The sequence below is a fragment of the Rhizophagus irregularis genome, chromosome 32 (genome assembly GCF_026210795.1).
Source record: "Rhizophagus irregularis chromosome 32, complete sequence".
In the NCBI taxonomy this organism is placed as follows: domain Eukaryota; kingdom Fungi; phylum Glomeromycota; class Glomeromycetes; order Glomerales; family Glomeraceae; genus Rhizophagus; species Rhizophagus irregularis.
The window spans coordinates 39,800-59,569 of NC_089460.1; the positions used below are offsets into that span (position 1 = coordinate 39,800).

General features: G+C 27.4%; 5 protein-coding genes across 5 annotated transcripts; 4 read left to right on the top strand and 1 right to left on the bottom strand.

Annotated features, from left to right (window-relative positions):
* Window positions 1-3,515: 3,515 nt before the first annotated feature.
* On the top strand, window positions 3,516-4,056 carry OCT59_022806 (uncharacterized protein; the record flags this gene model as incomplete). Its single annotated transcript, XM_066150366.1, has 2 exons — window positions 3,516-3,749; window positions 3,823-4,056. 2 exons carry the CDS (start codon window positions 3,516-3,518, stop codon window positions 4,054-4,056), a joined length of 468 nt encoding a protein of 155 aa, XP_066006410.1.
* A 1,162-nt stretch (window positions 4,057-5,218) lies between these two features.
* OCT59_022807 (uncharacterized protein) lies at window positions 5,219-6,893 on the top strand (the record flags this gene model as incomplete). The annotated part of the gene is made up of 7 exons (XM_066150367.1): window positions 5,219-5,382; window positions 5,504-5,718; window positions 5,790-5,920; window positions 5,996-6,166; window positions 6,241-6,603; window positions 6,678-6,800; window positions 6,885-6,893. The coding sequence occupies 7 exons, from the start codon at window positions 5,219-5,221 to the stop codon at window positions 6,891-6,893; spliced, it is 1,176 nt and encodes a 391-aa protein (XP_066006411.1).
* A 1,818-nt stretch (window positions 6,894-8,711) lies between these two features.
* OCT59_022808 (uncharacterized protein) lies at window positions 8,712-9,408 on the top strand (the record flags this gene model as incomplete). The annotated part of the gene is made up of 3 exons (XM_066150368.1): window positions 8,712-8,849; window positions 8,925-9,095; window positions 9,169-9,408. 3 exons carry the CDS (start codon window positions 8,712-8,714, stop codon window positions 9,406-9,408), a joined length of 549 nt encoding a protein of 182 aa, XP_066006412.1.
* Window positions 9,409-11,261: 1,853 nt separating this feature from the next.
* On the top strand, window positions 11,262-12,434 carry OCT59_022809 (uncharacterized protein; the record flags this gene model as incomplete). The annotated part of the gene is made up of 3 exons (XM_066150369.1): window positions 11,262-11,469; window positions 11,874-12,256; window positions 12,327-12,434. The coding sequence occupies 3 exons, from the start codon at window positions 11,262-11,264 to the stop codon at window positions 12,432-12,434; spliced, it is 699 nt and encodes a 232-aa protein (XP_066006413.1).
* Window positions 12,435-16,735: 4,301 nt separating this feature from the next.
* Window positions 16,736-17,467, bottom strand: OCT59_022810 (uncharacterized protein; the record flags this gene model as incomplete). Its single annotated transcript, XM_066150370.1, has 1 exon — window positions 16,736-17,467. The coding sequence occupies one exon, from the start codon at window positions 17,465-17,467 to the stop codon at window positions 16,736-16,738; it is 732 nt and encodes a 243-aa protein (XP_066006414.1).
* Between the last annotated feature and the right edge of the window lie 2,303 nt (window positions 17,468-19,770).

Here is a 19,770-nt window from a genome sequence, read left to right on the forward strand (position 1 = left end):
TTAAAGTTAATAGATAAATGACAATCTTTCATGCAAAGCCCTACAATATTTCTAGATCTGAAATATTTCGCAATAAATATTCAAATTTTATAAGGTTTTCGTTTACATTAAAGTTAATAGATAAATGATAATCTTTCATGCAAAGCCTACAATATTTCTAGATCCGAAATATTTCGCAATAAATATTCAAATTTTATAAGGTTTTCGTTTACATTTACAACAAAGTAATAGATAAATGATAATCTTTCATGCAAAGCCTTACTATATTTCTAGATCCGAAATATTTCACAATAAATATTCAAATTTTATAAGGTTTCGTTTACATTTACAACAAAGTTAATAGATAAATGACAATCTTTTATGCAAAGCCCTACTATATTTCTAGATCTGAAATATCTCGCAATAAATATTCAGATTTTATAAAATAATAAGCTGTGCATGATTATAACAAAATTTTTCTAAGCTTATTAATTGATAAATATATAGAAAAATGCTTGTGGTCTTTTGATGCACAACTATTGACCGAAAAAATGTATAACCAACCAGATCACAGTTACAATTGAGCACAATTTTTGATTGATCGGGTTGGTTATATATCTATAATAGCTTATGTTTATTATATTTATTATAAAATTAAAATCGATCAGGGAAAAACCAATTTTTGTAGATCTGATTAACCGGCTTATGTTTCCATTAACATGATCTGATCTATAGAGTTTCAAAAATAGGATTTTAGAGATTTTGGCTTATATTAGGCGAGGCTTATTTCAAATTTGAAATATAGCTTCGCCCGAAACTCACTTTATGATTATCGAAATACGCCACTTTTCGTAGAAAAATTTAAAAAGAGGTAAACTTTTCACAATGATCTACGCCTGAGCCGGATCATGTTGTGGCTAATTATTTTTCAGCTAACTACACCATTATGCAAACGTTTATAAATTGACATAAATGAGCAAATAATTTTTTAATTAATTTGTAAAGTTTAAATTCAAGTAAATAAAATACTCTTAAAAATGTCATATAAATGCCCTTTTTGTCCAAGGTACTTCAGCACAAGATCTGCATACACTCAACATAAGAATTTTTGTACTCCGCCTAATAACGATAGTAGCGATAGCAAGAATTAGAAGAATTTGAACATAAAACTAATAATCATGATATCGAGGTAAAGAAAATAGGAAATTATAAAATTTTTTGAATTTCTTTTTTAACATAATTAATTTTATAGATGGTCCGTGAAGATTTATGTGAAGATCTTTCTGATAATAAAAGTACAGACTCGGAAATAAATAATCAGAGTTTTCAAAGTATGATGTCAATTTCAAAGGTTGGTGAAATTAATCAAAATATAGAAGAAATAAACCACGATGAAAATGAAAATATCTTTGAAAATATCTTGGAAGATTCTGATTCAGAATTGAATGAAAAAGAATCCAAACCAGAAATTAATGTTAATTACCCAAGTGAAGCATATGGTGATTTAATGGTATTAGTTACGAAACATAAACTTAACAATGCAACAGGAAATGCTATAATTAAATTCTTTAATAAACATGCAAATTTAGATAAATCACCTCTTCCAAGATCTATCGAACAAGGCCGCAAATATATGGATAATATGAAACTACCAAATTTAAATTATATTAAAACTAGTATAATGAATTATAATAATAATGAGTATTTTCTTTATCATCAGTCTTTAATAAACTGTATAAAAAATATTTTGTCAATTTCGGACATATCACAAAATTTTGCGTTAACTTTTGAGAAAGTTGAGGTAATTATTTTATACTTTCGTATGAAATATACAACTTAATATTATAGGATATTTACTAATCTTCATATAAACTTAAAGCATAACGGTGAAATAGAGTTTAGCGAACAAAATACTGGGATATGGTGTGAAAATGCGGAAAAATCCCTGCCACCTGGTGCCAGGCTTTTATCTTTAATATTATATTCTGATGCTACAAATGTTGACACACTAGGAAAAAGTCAACTCCATCCCATTTACTTGTCTATTGGTAATATTAAAAATTGGAGGCGTAATAAGAAAGATGCAAAGCAATTATTAGCGTATCTGCCGATCTTAAAATCTAATAATATTACTGAAAGAAAGTCTGAAACATTTAAAATTGCTGTTCGCGAATGCTTCCATAAATCTTTGGAATTGTTACTAGACCCTTTATTAAAATTAAATAAAATGCCATTGATCTATTTTTAAATAACGAAATGATTTGGTTTTATCCTAGAGTTTCAGCTATAATATCTGACTGGCCGGAAGCTGCAACGTACTGTTTTACATACAAATCACCAATGTCGAAACATCCTTGTCATTTTTGTCTAGTCACAAGAGACAATCTTGCTGATCTTAATTTACAAATTGATGATATAACACCACGAACTCATGTTAATATGCAGCAGTATTTTAATCAAAACTTGAAAATTCCATTTGCATTGAAAATATATCTAATTTTTTTTGGAATCTGCCGTAAGTTTACATAATATTTGTTAGGCATCCAGCTATTTCGCCAAATCACGTAAGCATTACAAGCATTACACTAATATGAGTTTATTTTTATTAATTTATATTAAGTAATATAAATATCTATCAAGCCACAGTGCCTGATAGAATGCATCATCTCGATTTAGGCCTCTTTCATTATCAAATCGATTATACGAAAAAACTTTTAGGGGCGCAATGTGGCAAAACTTTAGTTGATGAAGTAGATCATCGATTAGCCGCAATACCAAGATTTCCCGGTTTGAAGATCTTTACAAATGGCATACAATCAATAGCCAGATTAACAGCTAATGAGTATCGCAATCTGATGAAAGTAATGGTTTTTGTAATGGACAATTTGTTTGTAAATAATGAGGATGATGAAAATTTTGTAAAGAATGAAGATCTGGCAAAACTTTACGAAGCTTGAAATGAAATGTATGCAATTAGTCGATATGAAAATTTCAAAGAAAGTGATTTGGCCAAATTTAGGGTATGTACTACATAATTATTATAAAACAACGCTGTCCACTAATACTTAAAATTATAATTTCAGGAATCTATAAACAATTGGTCTCAAATGTTCATAAAAATTCTCCAATGTATGTCCCCCTCAGAGTTAAAATTACTAAAACTGCATTCATGGGTATATCATATAATTGATTCGATTCGATCATTTGGTGCAGTTAATGGATACACTACGGAGACTTACAAAAGCCTTCACAAAGAATACGTTAAGAATCCCTACCGATTAAGCAATAAAAAAAATATTGAAGTTCAAATAATGAAAATAGCAAGTATTATTTATATAAAATACACAATACTATGTTAAATTTCTAAAAAAAATTAATTTTTATAGATTCGGCGACAATCAATAACAAATATAACTCATCGATTACCAAATTCAGCTACTATCCCTCGTATATTTAAATTTACAGCAATACTTTTCGAATTTCTATTAAAAGATGCCCATGATTTTTTTGTAGAACAGGCTAATATAGACCACAAAATGAGATCTGGATTTGACAATTTTTTGGAATGTTTAAATCTGTATATGGATTACGAAAGTATTGCAAATGAAAGCCAAGTGACAATATACAGATCAGTTATAATAGAAAATGGTGCAATAATGCGTGCTACTAACAGTTATTATGGCAGACCTTGGTATAGTAATGTGTCTGTTCGTATGAATTCTGATGAATTATTTGATTACACTTCTGATCAAGGTATTTGTTACGGGCAGGTAATTTTTTAATTGATTTGATACTACATATTTATATAATATTGCTAATTTAAAAATGATTTTTTAAATTAAGGTTTTATTAATAGCGAAAATAGAACTTAAGAATCAAAATATTCCATTAAATCTCGCATTAATTCAGTGGTATGACTTCAAATTTCAAAATCAACCACATCTTTATAGGTGTCCCTTACTAGAAATTACGGAAATCTATAACTTTATTGATATAGAAGCAATACAAGATATCGTATATATAGTACCCCGGTTTAATAAAATAAATGAATATTTTGTAAATAAATACATATTTTAATAAAGTTTATTATATTTAACGACAGCGATACTAATATCTCGTATAACGTTACTGATCTAAAATATGACTATTACTTTTCCTTTTTTGATAAGGTAAGTTTTATGGATTTCTGTAAAGTTACGGTTGAATGCGTAAATTGTTCCATTTTTATTGGTTAGACTGTTCATGTCTGATCGGTTACACCAACTAATAAATTCGTGATCAAAAAATGCTGATCAAACAACCCTGACTAATATATAATGAGTTGGAATTTTATTTCACTCAGGAGTGGTATCATTAGATTTTTTATAATGTGTATGCATGCTTATGTTTTCAAAATTATATAAATTTTTTATCGTACAAAGAAAAACTTTAATGTTTATTGTTTCCATGTAAGATACGACTGACATAATTATTACTACTAAATATGCGAAGGTTTCTGCAGTTCCTGCGAATTCTACTTTAATGACTTGTACGAAAAATTGCTTGGTTTAGTATAATGAGTAAGTATCAAAATCATGCAAATTTCTATCCATAATAATAAAACTCATGTTCACGTATTTATGTTTTATTTCCATATATAATATAACAATGATATAATTATTAAATATTCAAAGGTTCAAGGTTTCTGCGGATTCTACTTTAATGACTTGTCAAAAAATTGCTTGGTTTAGTATAATGAGTAAGTATCGAAATCATGCGGTTCTATCTATAATAATAACAAGGAAAAAACTCATGTTCACGCGTAATTATTTATTTCCATATAAAGTGATATAATTATCAAATATTCGAAAGTTTCTGCGGTTACTGCTTTAATGACTGGTACGCCTGGTTTAGAATAATGAGTAAGTAATCAAAATTATCCTTATGTTCACGTGCGTGTTTTTATTTCCTCAACTGACATAATTATTACTAAGAAAGTTTCTGCGATTCTACTTTAATGACTGGTACGAAAAAATTACCTGGTTTAGTATAATGAGTAAGTAATCGAAATTATGTGAATTTATCCTTATATTCACGTGCATTTGGTTTTATTTCCTCAACTGACATAATTATTACTAAGAAAGTTTCTTTGCCTAGTTTAGAATAATGAGTAATTATGCTTATGTTCACGTGCATGTGTTTTTATTTTCTCGACTGATATAATTATTACTAAGAAAGTTTCTTTTCCTGGTTTAGAATAATGAGTAATTATGCGAATTTATCCTTATGTTCATGTGTATATGTTTTTATTTCCTCAACTGACATAATTATTACTAAGAGAGTTTCTGCGGTTCTGCTTAATGACTGGTACGAAAATTTGCATGATGTAATTATTGAGTATTCGAAAGTTTCTGTTAATGACTGGTACAAAAAATTGCTTGATTTGGGGTTAAAGAGTTTTTTTTTTCATAAATAAGGACCAATTTTTTTTCTTCAGAAATATTTCTTTTTTTCTTAAATTGTAAGAAATCCCATTTTTCAAAAGTATCATTATAGAATCAGGAAATAAATTGAGAGAATCCTCTCGTAAGGAAATTGAGGAATTGCTAATCGAAGGGAATTATAAGCGCAGTGATAGAGGCCGAAGCAGAAGCAGAAGCAACAGCAGTAAAACCAACATCAACACCAACGAAACCATTAATGACGAAATTTATGTTACTGAGACTAAGAGATGGCTTCCTGTAAATTCAAAAATTGAAGGTATTCGCAAATATTTAAGAAATTAATAAAATTATCTTGTAATTAATTAATATTTATTGTAATTATGGTAGATCGATTAACAAAGATTGAAAATAAAATCGATACTTTAAGTAAAGAAATACAAGAGTTTAAATCCGAGTTAAAAACTTTACTTTCTGATAAAATAAATTTGACATCAAGCGTTAAAGAATCATTCATAGCGGTAAGAATATCTTTGAAATATTTAGTTTTATTATTTATTTACATTCTAATTATTTTGAATTTCGATTAATTTTAGGATGTTGTGAAAAATGTTTCAAAATTATTAATAAAAGTATCGATTTACCCAACAAAAGATGAATGTTGTGGAGCGGTTGAAGGATATTTATCACTGAACCATGCGAGTTTTTTCTCTAATTTTACTGAAGATGATTGGATTTCATTTTATAACGAGAATATACATAAACAAGTAAGTCCTTATTCGATAGTAACAAAATGTTTAATAAAATAAAATAAAATATTAAGTATTAACTTTCTTCATAGTTAACAAAACAAGTACGGTCCGTAAGAGAAACATTGTCCTCGAAATCAAGGGAGGCTATTTTTTCTATATTCGGATCCCGTTTACCACCTATAAACACAAATGCCAGGCCGTCTGAAATTGCAAAATGGAAAAGAAAACCCGAGGTTAAAAGTTGTTATGAAAGCCTGTTTACAAAGATGAATCCCAAGGACAAAAATTCTTCGATTGTTTTAGTGAACGTTATTGACAGAGTCCTCCAAAATGACCATTCTAATGCAGAAATCGCATATGTTCTTGCGATCTGCTTAACAATTTTGAACCCAAATCATGACGAAATAATGTTGAAAAAGAATATCATGAAACAAAAAGTTAAAAAATTTTTAGTAAGTTTGTAATTTTGTAGTGGTATTTAATAAAATATCATTTCATGGCTAATCAATCATATTATTCTTTAAAGAAAAAAATCAATAATCAAACGGGCATAAATTATTCTGATTTTGAAGATAATAGCTATGAGGAAGAAGAAAGTGGAAATGAAACTGAAGATAATGAAGATGATGATGTGATGATGTATAATAAGGTGAATTTTATTATATGCATAAGATAATTATATATATGTTTATTTGTTTTAATAAATTTATTATTTTTTTTATTGGTTTGGCAGGACTGGTGAATATATTAATAATATATATAATATTACGAATTAGTAATTGATATGTACAATTTCAAAAAAAAAAATACCCCCACTCCTCTAAATTTTATAAATTAAATTATTTGATAATCATTTAAAAGAGCATCTCTCTTCAAAAAACAAAAACAAATCAATAAATTTTACATTTTTGCGATTAATTTATATATATAATTTTATTAATATGAGTTTTTCTCATTTGGCTGATAACTGTTAAACAATAAAAGAATTTTTATACATGAAACACAAAAAATTATTTTGAATTTGATCGCAATTTTGTTAAAATTCATAGTTACAATTGAATGTGTAAAATTGTTCTATTTTTTATTGGTTAGACTGGAGTTCATTGTCTGATCGGTCACACCAACTAATAAATTCGTGATCAAAAAATGCTGATCAAACAACCCTGACTAATATATAATGAGTTGGAATTTTATTTCACTCAGGAGTGTATCATTAGATTTTTTATAATGTGTATGCATGCTTATGTTTTCGAAATTATATAAATTTTTTATCGTACAAAGAAAAACTTTAATGTTTATTGTTTCCATGTAAGATACGACTGACATAATTATTACTACTAAGTATGCGAAGGTTTCTGCAGTTCCTGTGAATTCTACTTTAATGACTTGTACGAAAAATTGCTTGGTTTAGTATAATGAGTAAGTATCGAAATCATGCGAATTTCTATCCATAATAATAAAACTCATGTTCACGTGTTTATGTTTTATTTCCATATATGATATAACAATGATATAATTATTAAATATTTGAAGGTTCAAGGTTCCTGCGGATTCTACTTTAATGACTTTTCAAAAAATTGCTTGGTTTAGTATAATGAGTAAGTATCAAAATCATGCGGTTCTATCCATAATAATAACAAGGAAAAACTCATGTTCACGCGTAATTATTTATTTCCATATAAAGTGATATAATTATTGAATATTCGAAGGTTTCTGCGGTTACTGCTTTAATGACTGGTACGCCTGGTTTAGAATAATGAGTAAGTAATCAAAATTATCCTTATGTTCACGTGCGTGTTTTTATTTCTTCAACTGACATAATTATTACTAAGTTTCTGCGGTTCTACTTTAATGACTGGTACAAAAAAATTACCTGGTTTAGAATAATGAGTAAGTAATCGAAATTATGTGAATTTATCCTTATGTTCACGTGCATTTATTTTTATTTCCTCAACTGACATAATTATTACTAAGAAAGTTTCTTTGCTTGGTTTAGAATAATGAGTAATTATGCGAATTTATCCTTATGTTCATGTGTATATGTTTTTATTTTCTCAACTGACATAATTATTACTAAGAGAGTTTCTGCGGTTCTGCTTAATGACTAGTACGAAAATTTGCATGATGTAATTATTGAGTATTCGAAAGTTTCTTTTAATGACTGGTACGAAAAATTGCTTGATTTGGGTTTAAAGAGTTTTTTTTTTTCATAAATAATGGTCAATTTTTTTCCTTCAGAAATATTTTTTTTTCTTAAATTGTAAGAAATCCCACTTTTTCAAAAGTATCATTATGGAATCAGGAAATAAATTGAGAAAGTCCTCTCGTAAGGAAATTGAGGAATTGCTAATCGAAGGGAATCATAAGCGCAGTGATAGAAGCTAAAGCCGAAGCAGAAACAACAGCAGTAAAACCAACATCAACACCAACGAAACCATTAATGACGAAGTTAGCGTTCTTCAAACTAAGAGATGGCTTCCTGCAAATTCAAAAATTGAAGGTATTCGCAAATATTTAAGAAATTAATAAAATTATCTTGTAATTAATATTTATTGTAATTATGGTAGATCGATTAACAAAGATTGAAAATAAAATCGATACTTTAAGTAAAGAAATACACGAGTTTAAATCCGAGTTAAAAACTTTACTTTCTGATAAAATAAATTTGTCATCAAGCGTTAAAGAATCATTCATAGCGGTAGGAATATCTTTGAAATATTTAGTTTTATTATTTATTTACATTCTAATTATTTTGAATTTCGACTAATTTTAGGATGTTGTGAAAAATGTTTCAAAATTATTAATAAAAGTATCAATTTACCCAACAAAAGATGAATGTTATGGAGCGGTTGAAGGATATTTAATACTGAACCATGCGAGTTTTTTCTCTAATTTTACTGAAGACGATTGGATCACGTATTATAACGAGAATATACATAAACAAGTAAGTCCTTATTCGATAACAAAATGTTTAATAAAATAAAATAAAATATTAAGTATTAACTTTCTTCGTAAAGTTAACAAAACAAGTACGGTCCATAAGAAGAACATTGTCCTTGAAATCAATGGAGGCTATTTTTTCTATATTCGGATCCCGTTTACCACCTATAAACACAAATGCCGGGCCGTCTGAAGTAGCAAAATGGAAGAGAAAATCCGAAGTTAAAGATTGTTTTGAAGGCATGTTCAAAAAAATGAATCCCAAAGACAAAAATTCTTCGATTGTTTTAGCAAGCGTTATTGACAGAGTCCTCTAAGGTGGCAATTCTAATGCAGAACTTGCATATGTTCTTGCGACCTGCTCAACAATTTTGAACCCACATCATGACGAAATAATGTTGAAAAAGAATATCATGAAACAAAAAGTTAAAAAATTTTTAGTAAGTTTGTAATTTTGTAGTAGTATTTAATAAAATATCATTTCATGGCTAATCAATCATATTATTCTTTAAAGGAAAAAATCAATAATCAAACGGCCATAAAATATTCCGATTTTGAAGATAATAACTATGAGGAAGAAGAAGGTGAAAATGAAACTGAAGATGATGAAGAAGATGATGTATAATAAGGTGAATTTTATATGCATAAGATAATTATATATATGTTTATTTGTTTTAATAAATTTATTATTTTTTTTTATTGGTTTGGTAGGACTGGTGAATATATTAATAATATAACAAATATTACGAATTAGTAATTGATATGTACAATTTCAAAAAAAAAATGCCCCCACTCTTCTAAATTTTATAAATTACATTTATTTGATAATCATTTAAAAGAGCATCTCCTTCAAAAAACAAATCAATAAATTTTACGTTTTTGCGATTAATTTGTATATAAAATTTTATTAATTTGAGTTTTCTCATTTGGCTGATAACTGTTAAACAAATAAAAGAATTTTTATACATGAAACACAAAAAATTATTTTGAATTTAATCGTAATTTTGTTAAAATTCATAGTTACAATTGATTTGTAAATTGTTCTATTTTTTATTGGTTAGACTGAAGTTCATTGTCTGATCGGTCACATCAACTAATATCAAAAATGCTGATCAAACAACCCTGACTAATATATAATGAGTTGGAATTTTATTTCACTCAGGAGTGGTATCATTAGATTTTTTATTCTGTGTATGCATGCTTATGTTCGAAATTATACAAATTTTTTATCGTGCAAAGAAAAACTTTAATGTTTATTTGTTTCCATGTAAGATACGACTGACATAATTATTACTACTAAGTATGCGAAGGTTTCTGCAGTTCCTGCGAATTCTACTTTAATGACTTGTACGAAAAATTGCTTGGTTTAGTATAATGAGTAAGTATCAAAATCATGCGGTTTCTATCCATAATAATAACAAGGAAAAAAACTCATGTTTACGCGTATTTATTTTATTTCCATATAAAGTGATATAATTATTAAATATTCGAAAGTTTCTGCGGTTACTGCTTTAATGACTGGTACGAAGAAATTGCCTAGTTTAGTAAGTAATCGAAATTATCCTTATGTTCACGTGCGTGTTTTTATTTCCTCAACTGAAGTATTATTACTAAGAAAGTTTCTGCGGTTCTGCTTTAATGACTGGTACGAAAAATTACCTGGTTTAGAATAATGAGTAAGTAATTGAAATTATGCGAATTTATCCTTATGTTCACGTGCATTTGTTTTTATTTCCTCAACTGACATAATTATTACTAAGAAAGTTTTTTTGCTTGGTTTAGAATAATGAGTAATTATGCGAATTGTACGAAAAAATTTCCTGGTTTAGAATAATAAGTAATTATGTGAATTGTACGAAAAAATTTCCTGGTTTAGAATAATGAGTAATTATGCGATTTATCCTTATGTTCACGCATATTTGTTTTTATTTCCTCGACTGACATAATTATTACTAAGAAAGTTTCTGCGGTTCTGCTTAATGACTGGTACGAAAATTTGCATGATGTAATTATTGAGTATTCGAAAGTTTCTGTTAATGACTGGTACAAAAAATTGCTTGATTTGGTTTAAAGAGTTTTTTTTTTTTCATAAATAATGGACAATTTTTTTTCTTCAGAAATATTTTTTTTTCTTAAATTGTAAGAAATCTCATTTTTCAAAAGTATCATTATGGAATCAGGAAATAAATTGAGAGAATCCTCTCGTAAGAAAATTGAGGAATTGCTAATCGAAGGGAATCACAAGCGTAGTGATAGAAGCCAAAGCCGAAGCAGAAATAACAACAGTAAAACTAACATCAACACCAGCGAAACCATCAATGACGAAGTTAACGTTCTTCAGACTAAGAGATGGCTTTCTGTAAATTCAAAAATTGAAGGTATTTGCAAATATTTAAGAAATTAATAAAATTATCTTGTAATTAATATTTATTGTAATTATGGTAAATCGATTAACAAAGATTGAAAATAAAATCGATACTTTAAGTAAAGAAATACACGAGTTTAAATCCGAATTAAAAAATTTACTTTCTGATAAAATAAATTTGTCATCAAGCGTTAAAGAATCATTCATAGTGGTAGGAATATCTTTGAAATATTTAATTTTATTATTTATTTACATTCTAATTATTTTGATTGAAGGATATTTAGTACTGAACCATGCGAGTTTTTTCTCTAATTTTACTGAAGACGATTGGATCGCGTATTATAACGAGAATATACATTAACAAGTAAGTCCTTATTCAATAACAAAATGTTTAATAAAATAAAATAAAATATTAAGTATTAACTTTCTTCGTAAAGTTAACAAAACAAGTACGGTCCGTAAGAGGAACATTGTCCTCGAAATCAAGGGAGGCTATTTTTTCTATATTCGGATCCCGTTTACCACTTATATACACAAATGCCGGGCCGTCTGAAGTAGCAAAGTGGGAGAGAAAACCCAAAGTTAAAGATTGTTTTGAAGGCCTGTTCAAAAAAATGAATCCCAAGGACAAAAATTCTTCAATTGTTTTAGCAAGCGTTATTGACAGAGCCCTCCAAAATGACCATTCTAATGCAGAACTTGCATATGTTCTTGCGATCTGCTCAACAATTTTAAACCTAAATCATGACGAAATAAGGTGTAAAAAGAATATCATGAAACAAAAAGTTAAAAAATTTTTAGTAAGTTTGTAATTTTGTAGTAGCATTTAATAAAATATCATTTCATGGCTAATCATATTATTCTTTAAAGAAAAAAATCAACAGTCAAACGGGTATAAGATATTCCGATTTTGAAGATAATAGCTATGAGGAAGAAGAAAGCGGAAATGAAACTGAAGATGATGATGATGATGTATAATAATGTGAATTTTATTGTATGCATAAGATATTTTTTTTTTATTGGTGTGGCAGGACTGGTGAATTTTATGTTTTTGCGATTAATTTGTATATAAAATTTATTAATTTGAGTTTTTCTCATTTGGCTGATAACTGTCAAACAAATAAAAGAATTTTTATCCATGAAACACAAAATTATTTTGAATTTAATCGCACAAAATTTATCAATTTTGTTAAAATTCATTTTTTTGTTCCTCTTTCGCAATATTTGGAAAGTTAAATTTATTTCTATCAAGTCTGATGCCGAATGCCGACCATAAGAAATTATAAATTTGTGAAAAGTGTTACAAATTAACCTCTAGTTATTTGTTATATTATTTATATAGTATATATTATCAACACGTCATGCATATTTCTCTTAATTTTATATTTATCATGCAAGAATTTTTTTTTAATAGTCGAGGTCAGAATTCTTTAAGACTCTACCAAAATCATATAATTTGACTCACAGATTACGAATTAATTTTATAAATCTAGTAAATTTGATAAATTAACCTATTATGGCATATACATGTGTTCATGTGATCATCTAAAAATAGCTAAACACGAATTAAATAAACAAACTTAATATTCTCTATACGCTCTATTTTGCAAGGATCGCTCATTGTACATTTGCGTAGCAGAAGACTAGCAGAAGTATCATGGAAAGTATTTATATATATTCATAGGCTTTATGAATATTTATAATATTAATAAATTATACGTAAGAAAAAGCTTTGCAACAGCTGCTGGAAAAATGAACGCGTACTTTCAATATAGTAGAAGTATGGAAGTTATTTATATTTCATAATTTCATTAATATTCGTAGGTTTACGACTATTTCATAATATTAATAATTGTTCATGGAAAGTTTGCGTACAATATAATGGTAAAGGTATGGAAAGTATTTATACTCCATAATTTAACTATTTTATACAATATTAATAATTATAACTGTTGGTCTAACTTTTGAACTTATAAAGTAAAAATAAAATTAACGCGTACTCTTAATGTAAGAAATAGTGTAAGAAATGGAAGGTATTTGTACTTTGTAATTTCGTTAATGCGTTTACGTCTTTTTTATAAAAAACTAGTGTTCACCTGTTGTCTACGACAACGGTTAATAATGTATTAAAATGGCATAATTCCGGCCAGAATTAAAAGATCTGCAAAGAATTTCCTTTTTTGGAAATTTCGAGCAACACAATTTTTTAAATTTCTCTGAAAAGTAACAGAAGATAAAATTTCCTTTTTTGGAAATTAGCGTAACTGTCAATTTCCTTTTATGGAATTCTGTGTAACCCAAATTTCAGTTTTTCGCCAGAAATAAAATTTCCTTTTTTGGTCTTGCATAACATTGGCGACGAATAGGAGTAGGGTTACACAATTCAAATGACTTATTTATATGGTTAATCTAAACATAACGCCCACGTGATTGCAGTGTTTTTTAATATATAGATATTAATAATCACACATAATGAACTGTTGGTTTAACTTTTTGAACTTGTAGAAATAAAGTTAACGCGTGCTTTCAATGTAGTAGTGTAGAAGGAATGGAAGGTATTTGTACTTTATAATTTCGTTAATGTTCGTATGTTTACGTCTTTTTTATAAAATATTGATAATCACATAAAATGACAACTGTTGGCCTAACTTATTGAACTTGAATATTCGTTGATGCAGAAATGAATTTAACGCTCTCAACGTAGTAGTGTAGAAGGAATGGAAGGTATGTACTTCACGATTTCGTTAATGTTCGTATGTTTACGTCTTTTTTTATAAAAAATATTAATAATCACGCATATTGAAACTGTTAGTTTAACTTTTTGAACTTGTAGAAATAAAGTTAACGCGTGCTCTCAATGTAATAGTGTAGAAGAGATGGAAGGTATGTATTCCTTAATTTCGTTAATGTTCGTAGGTTTACGACTTTTTAATAATAATCACAACTATTGGTCCAACTTTTTGAACTTGTAATTATTTGTTTGACGTAGTAGTGTAGAAGGAATGGAAGGTATGTACTTCACGATTTCGTTAATGTTCGTATGTTTACGTCTTTTTTATAAAAAATATTAATAATCACGCATATTGAAACTGATAGTTTAACTTTTTGAACTTATAGAAATAAAGTTAACGCGTGCTCTTAACGTAATAGTGTAGAAGGGATAGAAGGTATGTATTCCTTAATTTCGTTAATGTTCGTATGTTTACGACTTTTTAATAATAATCACAACTGTTTGGTCCAACTTTTTAAACTTGTAATGTTTGTTTAATGTAGAGATGAATTTAACGCTCTCAACGTAGTAGTGTAGAAGAGATGGAAGGTATGTATTCCTTAATTTCGTTAATGTTCGTATGTTTACGACTTTTTAATAATAATCACAACTGTTTGGTCTAACTTTTTGAACTTGTAATGTTTGTTTAATGTAGAGATGAATTTAACGCATGTTCTCAACGTAATAGTGTAGAAGGAGTAGAAGGTATGTACCTCACAATTTCGTTAATATTCGTAAGTTTACTTTTTTTTTTATAAAAAATATTAATAATCACGCATAATGATAACTGTTGGTCTAACTTTTGATCTTGTAATATTTGTTGATGCAGAAATGAATTTAACGCATGCTATCAACGTAGCAGTGTAAAAGGACTGAAGGTATGTACTTCATAATTTCGTTAATGTTCGTACGACTTTATTACAATTATGTTTATAGGTTAAGTTTTAATAACAATTTGTCTTTACAACACATCCTTTTGATATTACCAAATAATGTTATCCAAATGACTTTTATTTTATAATATCAGATATAGCAAAATATTAATCACAGATGAAATAGAAGTGAAGTTGAAAAATAAAAAGTCAAAGAACGAAAGTCAAATAAATGAAGATGAGCGACAAATAAGATTAAAAAAATTCTATTGACGAGATTAAACGCAATATTATGATAGTTTTAAATACAAATTATTTATTGTAGCTATATTTCGAATAAAAATACAAAAATTACATAAATTTATAAAATATTACGTGTAAGTTACAGTGAAAAATATTATTTTGTAATTACATATATTAATCACTTGAATTTGTGAAAAAAGTTCGCGAAATAATAATATTTTGGAAAAGTTTTGAAATATTGTACCGTAAACCTGCGAAATTCTGCGATGTAAAATTACGAAATGTTATACTTTCGGAAAAGTTTCAAAATATTATACCGTAAATTTACGAAATTCTGCGATGTAAAATTACGAAATATTATACCTTCAGAAAAGTTTCAAAATATTATACCATAAACCTACGAAATCCTACGACGTAAAATTACGAAATATTACATTTTCGAAAAGTTTCGAAATATTGCACCCGTAAACCTACGAAAATCCTACGACGTAAAATTATGAAATATTACACTTTCGAAAAGTTTCGAAATATTGCACCTGTAAACCTACGAAAATCCTACGACGTAAAATTACGAAATATTACACTTTCGAAAAGTTTCAAAATATTGCACCCGTAAACCTACGAAAATCCCACGACGTAAAATTACAAAATATTACACTTTTGAAAAGTTTCAAAATATTGCACCGTAAATCTAAGAAATTCTACGATGTAAAATTTACATACATGGCAATATTACACTGTAATTCTACGAAATATTACGCATAAACTTACGAAATATTGCGTTGAAATTACGAAATATTACTGTTACGTAATTTTTCGAAGGTCATGTAAATTTACGGAGTATTTCGCAGGTGTAAATTTTTGTAATATTACGCCGTATTCAATTTGCAGATGTATTACTTGGTAAAACAATCAACGCTGAAATGACTGCTAACAACTTTGCTTTATTCGATGATGGGAAATAAAAAATTTCTGAACGAAAACTATGCAAAATCATATTGTTTTTAACAATAATAAAATCAAAAGATATTGTACATTATTGAGACCCAAATCCACAAACTGAACCATCAGTATAGATTTCAAATTTTCTAGTTGAACTTTCAAGAAATTGTTTTTGAATTATTAATAATTAATTTTGATCGTGTGAAAGTCTAACAGTTTTGTAATTAGATTATCATTTATTTTAACTAAGCGGTTAATTGATATTACTGATTGATTAATTGTCGTTTCATAATTTTTCCAATTATTTTTAAACAAAAAGTCATTATAATTTAGATCTGTAATATCTAGCAAATTTGTCTGTGGTATAGCTTTCAAATCATTATTATTAAGTGTTAACCCATGATATGCACTATTGGATTGGACACCAATAATTAAACTATTATTGGCATTAATTAAATGTTACAATTGTAATTTTTTTCACTCAATTGTTCTATATTGTCTAATTCATATCCTGAACATTTCTGTAATTGAATAACTGATGATCTAAAATTCACGTTATTAATAACATTCAGATGTCCTATTATTATTAAAACACCTATTTCAATATTATTATTCCTGTTGTTCCAGATTCCAATAAATGTTAATTTTTTAGGAATATTATTTCTATCTATTTCACATTGGGCCATATTATACCCCTTAAAATGAGAAACAGCTGATATTTTATATTCAGGTTTAAGGGTTTTTCCATCAATTGTAACAATATTTTGTAATTCTCTATACCACTTTTTGGGTTTAATATAATTACGTGTGTCTTCTCTAAAGGATTTCAGTTTTAAAGTACACCAATTAATCAAATACGAATTAGAAATTCCTATTAACTGATCTAAAAACATAACTCCATCTTTTTTAATCCTATGAATATTATTAAAAAATTTTTCTGTTCCTAAAATATTTCTTATTGTTACATTATCACCAGTTATTTTATATTTTTCTATACTTAATTTATTATTAACGGAAATATCTATATTGTTATATTTTAATATTTTGATATTTTCTAAAATCCAATTATTATAATTTCTTTTACTATAAAATAATTTTTTATAAAAATTATTATCGAATGGAAATACTGATATTATATTATCTTTGATCCAAAATTTATGTTGTAGTTGTTTAAGTCTGAGCATCGTAATTTTTTCTAATAATCCAGTATCATTTAATTGTATTAGAAAATTCGTACTTTTTGCTTGTAGTTGATTATCTGTTATATCTTTTATATTATAGATCAAATTATGATTAATTATTGCTGTTGGCATCCACCAAGAAAATCTTAATTTTTTTCTGAAAGCTCGTCTAAATGGTGACATAATAGATTCACATTTTCGATCATTAAGAATTGTCACTTGAGTACGATACTCAATTGTAGGGATAATAAGAGCATTGAATATATATTGCAATTGTTTATCAGAAATCCTCTTATGTTTAATATTATCGATCAACTTTTTAACTTCTGATTTAGCTTGACTAAGCACGACATTTTTATCATCGTTGACATTGAACCAAACACTTAATATTCTAATAGATTCACTAGAAACTTTAGGTTTAATATTAATGTATTCTGATCCAAATCTAATCATTAAACTATTCGAATAATTAAATGATTTGTCTATTTTTTTCAATAATAATTCAGACTTGTCTTTGTTGATTTTAATGTCATTCAAACTATAAAATTCATTTGCTATATCTAACATTGTTTCCAACTGAAGTTGATCTTTTGCCAATAATGTGGTATCATTTATATACGTCTTTCCTGAAAATATAATTGATTCTTTAATATAATCAGAATAAATATCTTTTTTATATTTCACAGTAATTTCGTAACCATAACTTTCTTGTTGTAATTGACAAAGTAAAGGATCGTAATATATACATTATAGGAGCGGTAAAATAATCTCTTCCTGGTCTATTCCTGTTAAAACATTATAAGGATTAGTTTTACCAATTGCGGTAAAAACTTGATTTTTTTGGTCTAAGAATAAATCACAAATAATTGAAATAAAATTATTTGGTAATTTCAATCTTTCTATCGTACGCTTTTGCCATATCGAGAGCTAAAATCCATAGTTCTTTTTTGTTTTCAATTGCATTCTGTATTATTTCTTTAATTATTCTAATTGGTTCAAAGGTAGAATTGCCTTCTAATCCTGCAAATTGATTCCCTCTTAACACATTATTTCCTTTAAAAATTTTACTACATCGCCTATTTAGTATGGACACTAAAGCTTTCTCATTGTTTCTAATAGGACGATTGGCCGAGTATTCACTAATCTATAAGCCCAAGGTTTCGGTTTAGGTATGGGATATAAATCAGCTATTTTCCACTCTTTTGGAATTTTCTTTAAAGTTAGACATTCATTTAAATAATCTTTAATATATGTCTTCATTTCTGAACTACTATGTTTAATCATCTTGTATGATACTCTTGACGGACCTGATGCCTTTCCATTTGGGAGTAAGGAAATATGATACTCAATTTCTTCTTGCGTTATATGATCTATAAGACCATCATAAATATTTTCATCAACATAATTTCTAGGGGAATATTGATCAATCCATATTCCAGACAATATTTTTTCTTGATTAGTGGATCCTACAATATGTTGAAAATGATTGTTAACTTCTTTTTTTAATTGATTGAGGATCTGTTATTAAAACATCATCATTATTCTCAGTAACTATCACTTGATCAATGACAATTGATTTTATTTCTCGATTCATAAATGAATTAATCATTTTCTTTTTATTGTTCATTAAATCGTCACATCTTTCTTGTATATAGTCTTTCATTTGAATATCTCTATACTGAATAAGTTCTGCTTTGTATTGTATTATTAACAAATTATTAAGTTCTTTGAGTTTTTCAAGATATAAAACAATATTTGTTGGAGTTATATCGCTTGTTAGAACACTAGAAACTAACTTAACCTCATCCATTATACTTGTTGATATTGTTTTTTGTCTATAATTATCACTGGTAAAAAAATGATTTATCCTACACATATCTTACACATATTGGGTACTCAAAATGTAGAAAATCATACACAAATAATACACATATCATACACATATCGGGTATTAATATATATATCATACATATATCATAGGTATCGATAGGTATACTATATATATAAAAGATCGATATATGTATTTAATATGTGTATTATTTGTGTATGATTTTCTACATTTTGAGTACCCGATATATGTAAGATATGTGTAGATAATGTGTAGGATAGACCATTTTTTTACCAGTGGCAAGATGTATCCACACGTTGGAATTCATCGTACTATGTGTGGGATCGTTTATTTTTTTTAAAGGATGCTATTACTCAACTTCAGGCCGATTTATCCACATCAACAGATCGTGAAATCAAAAAAGATGGAAATAGATTGAAGAGATTGTTACTTACGGATGATGAATGGGAGTTGCTGG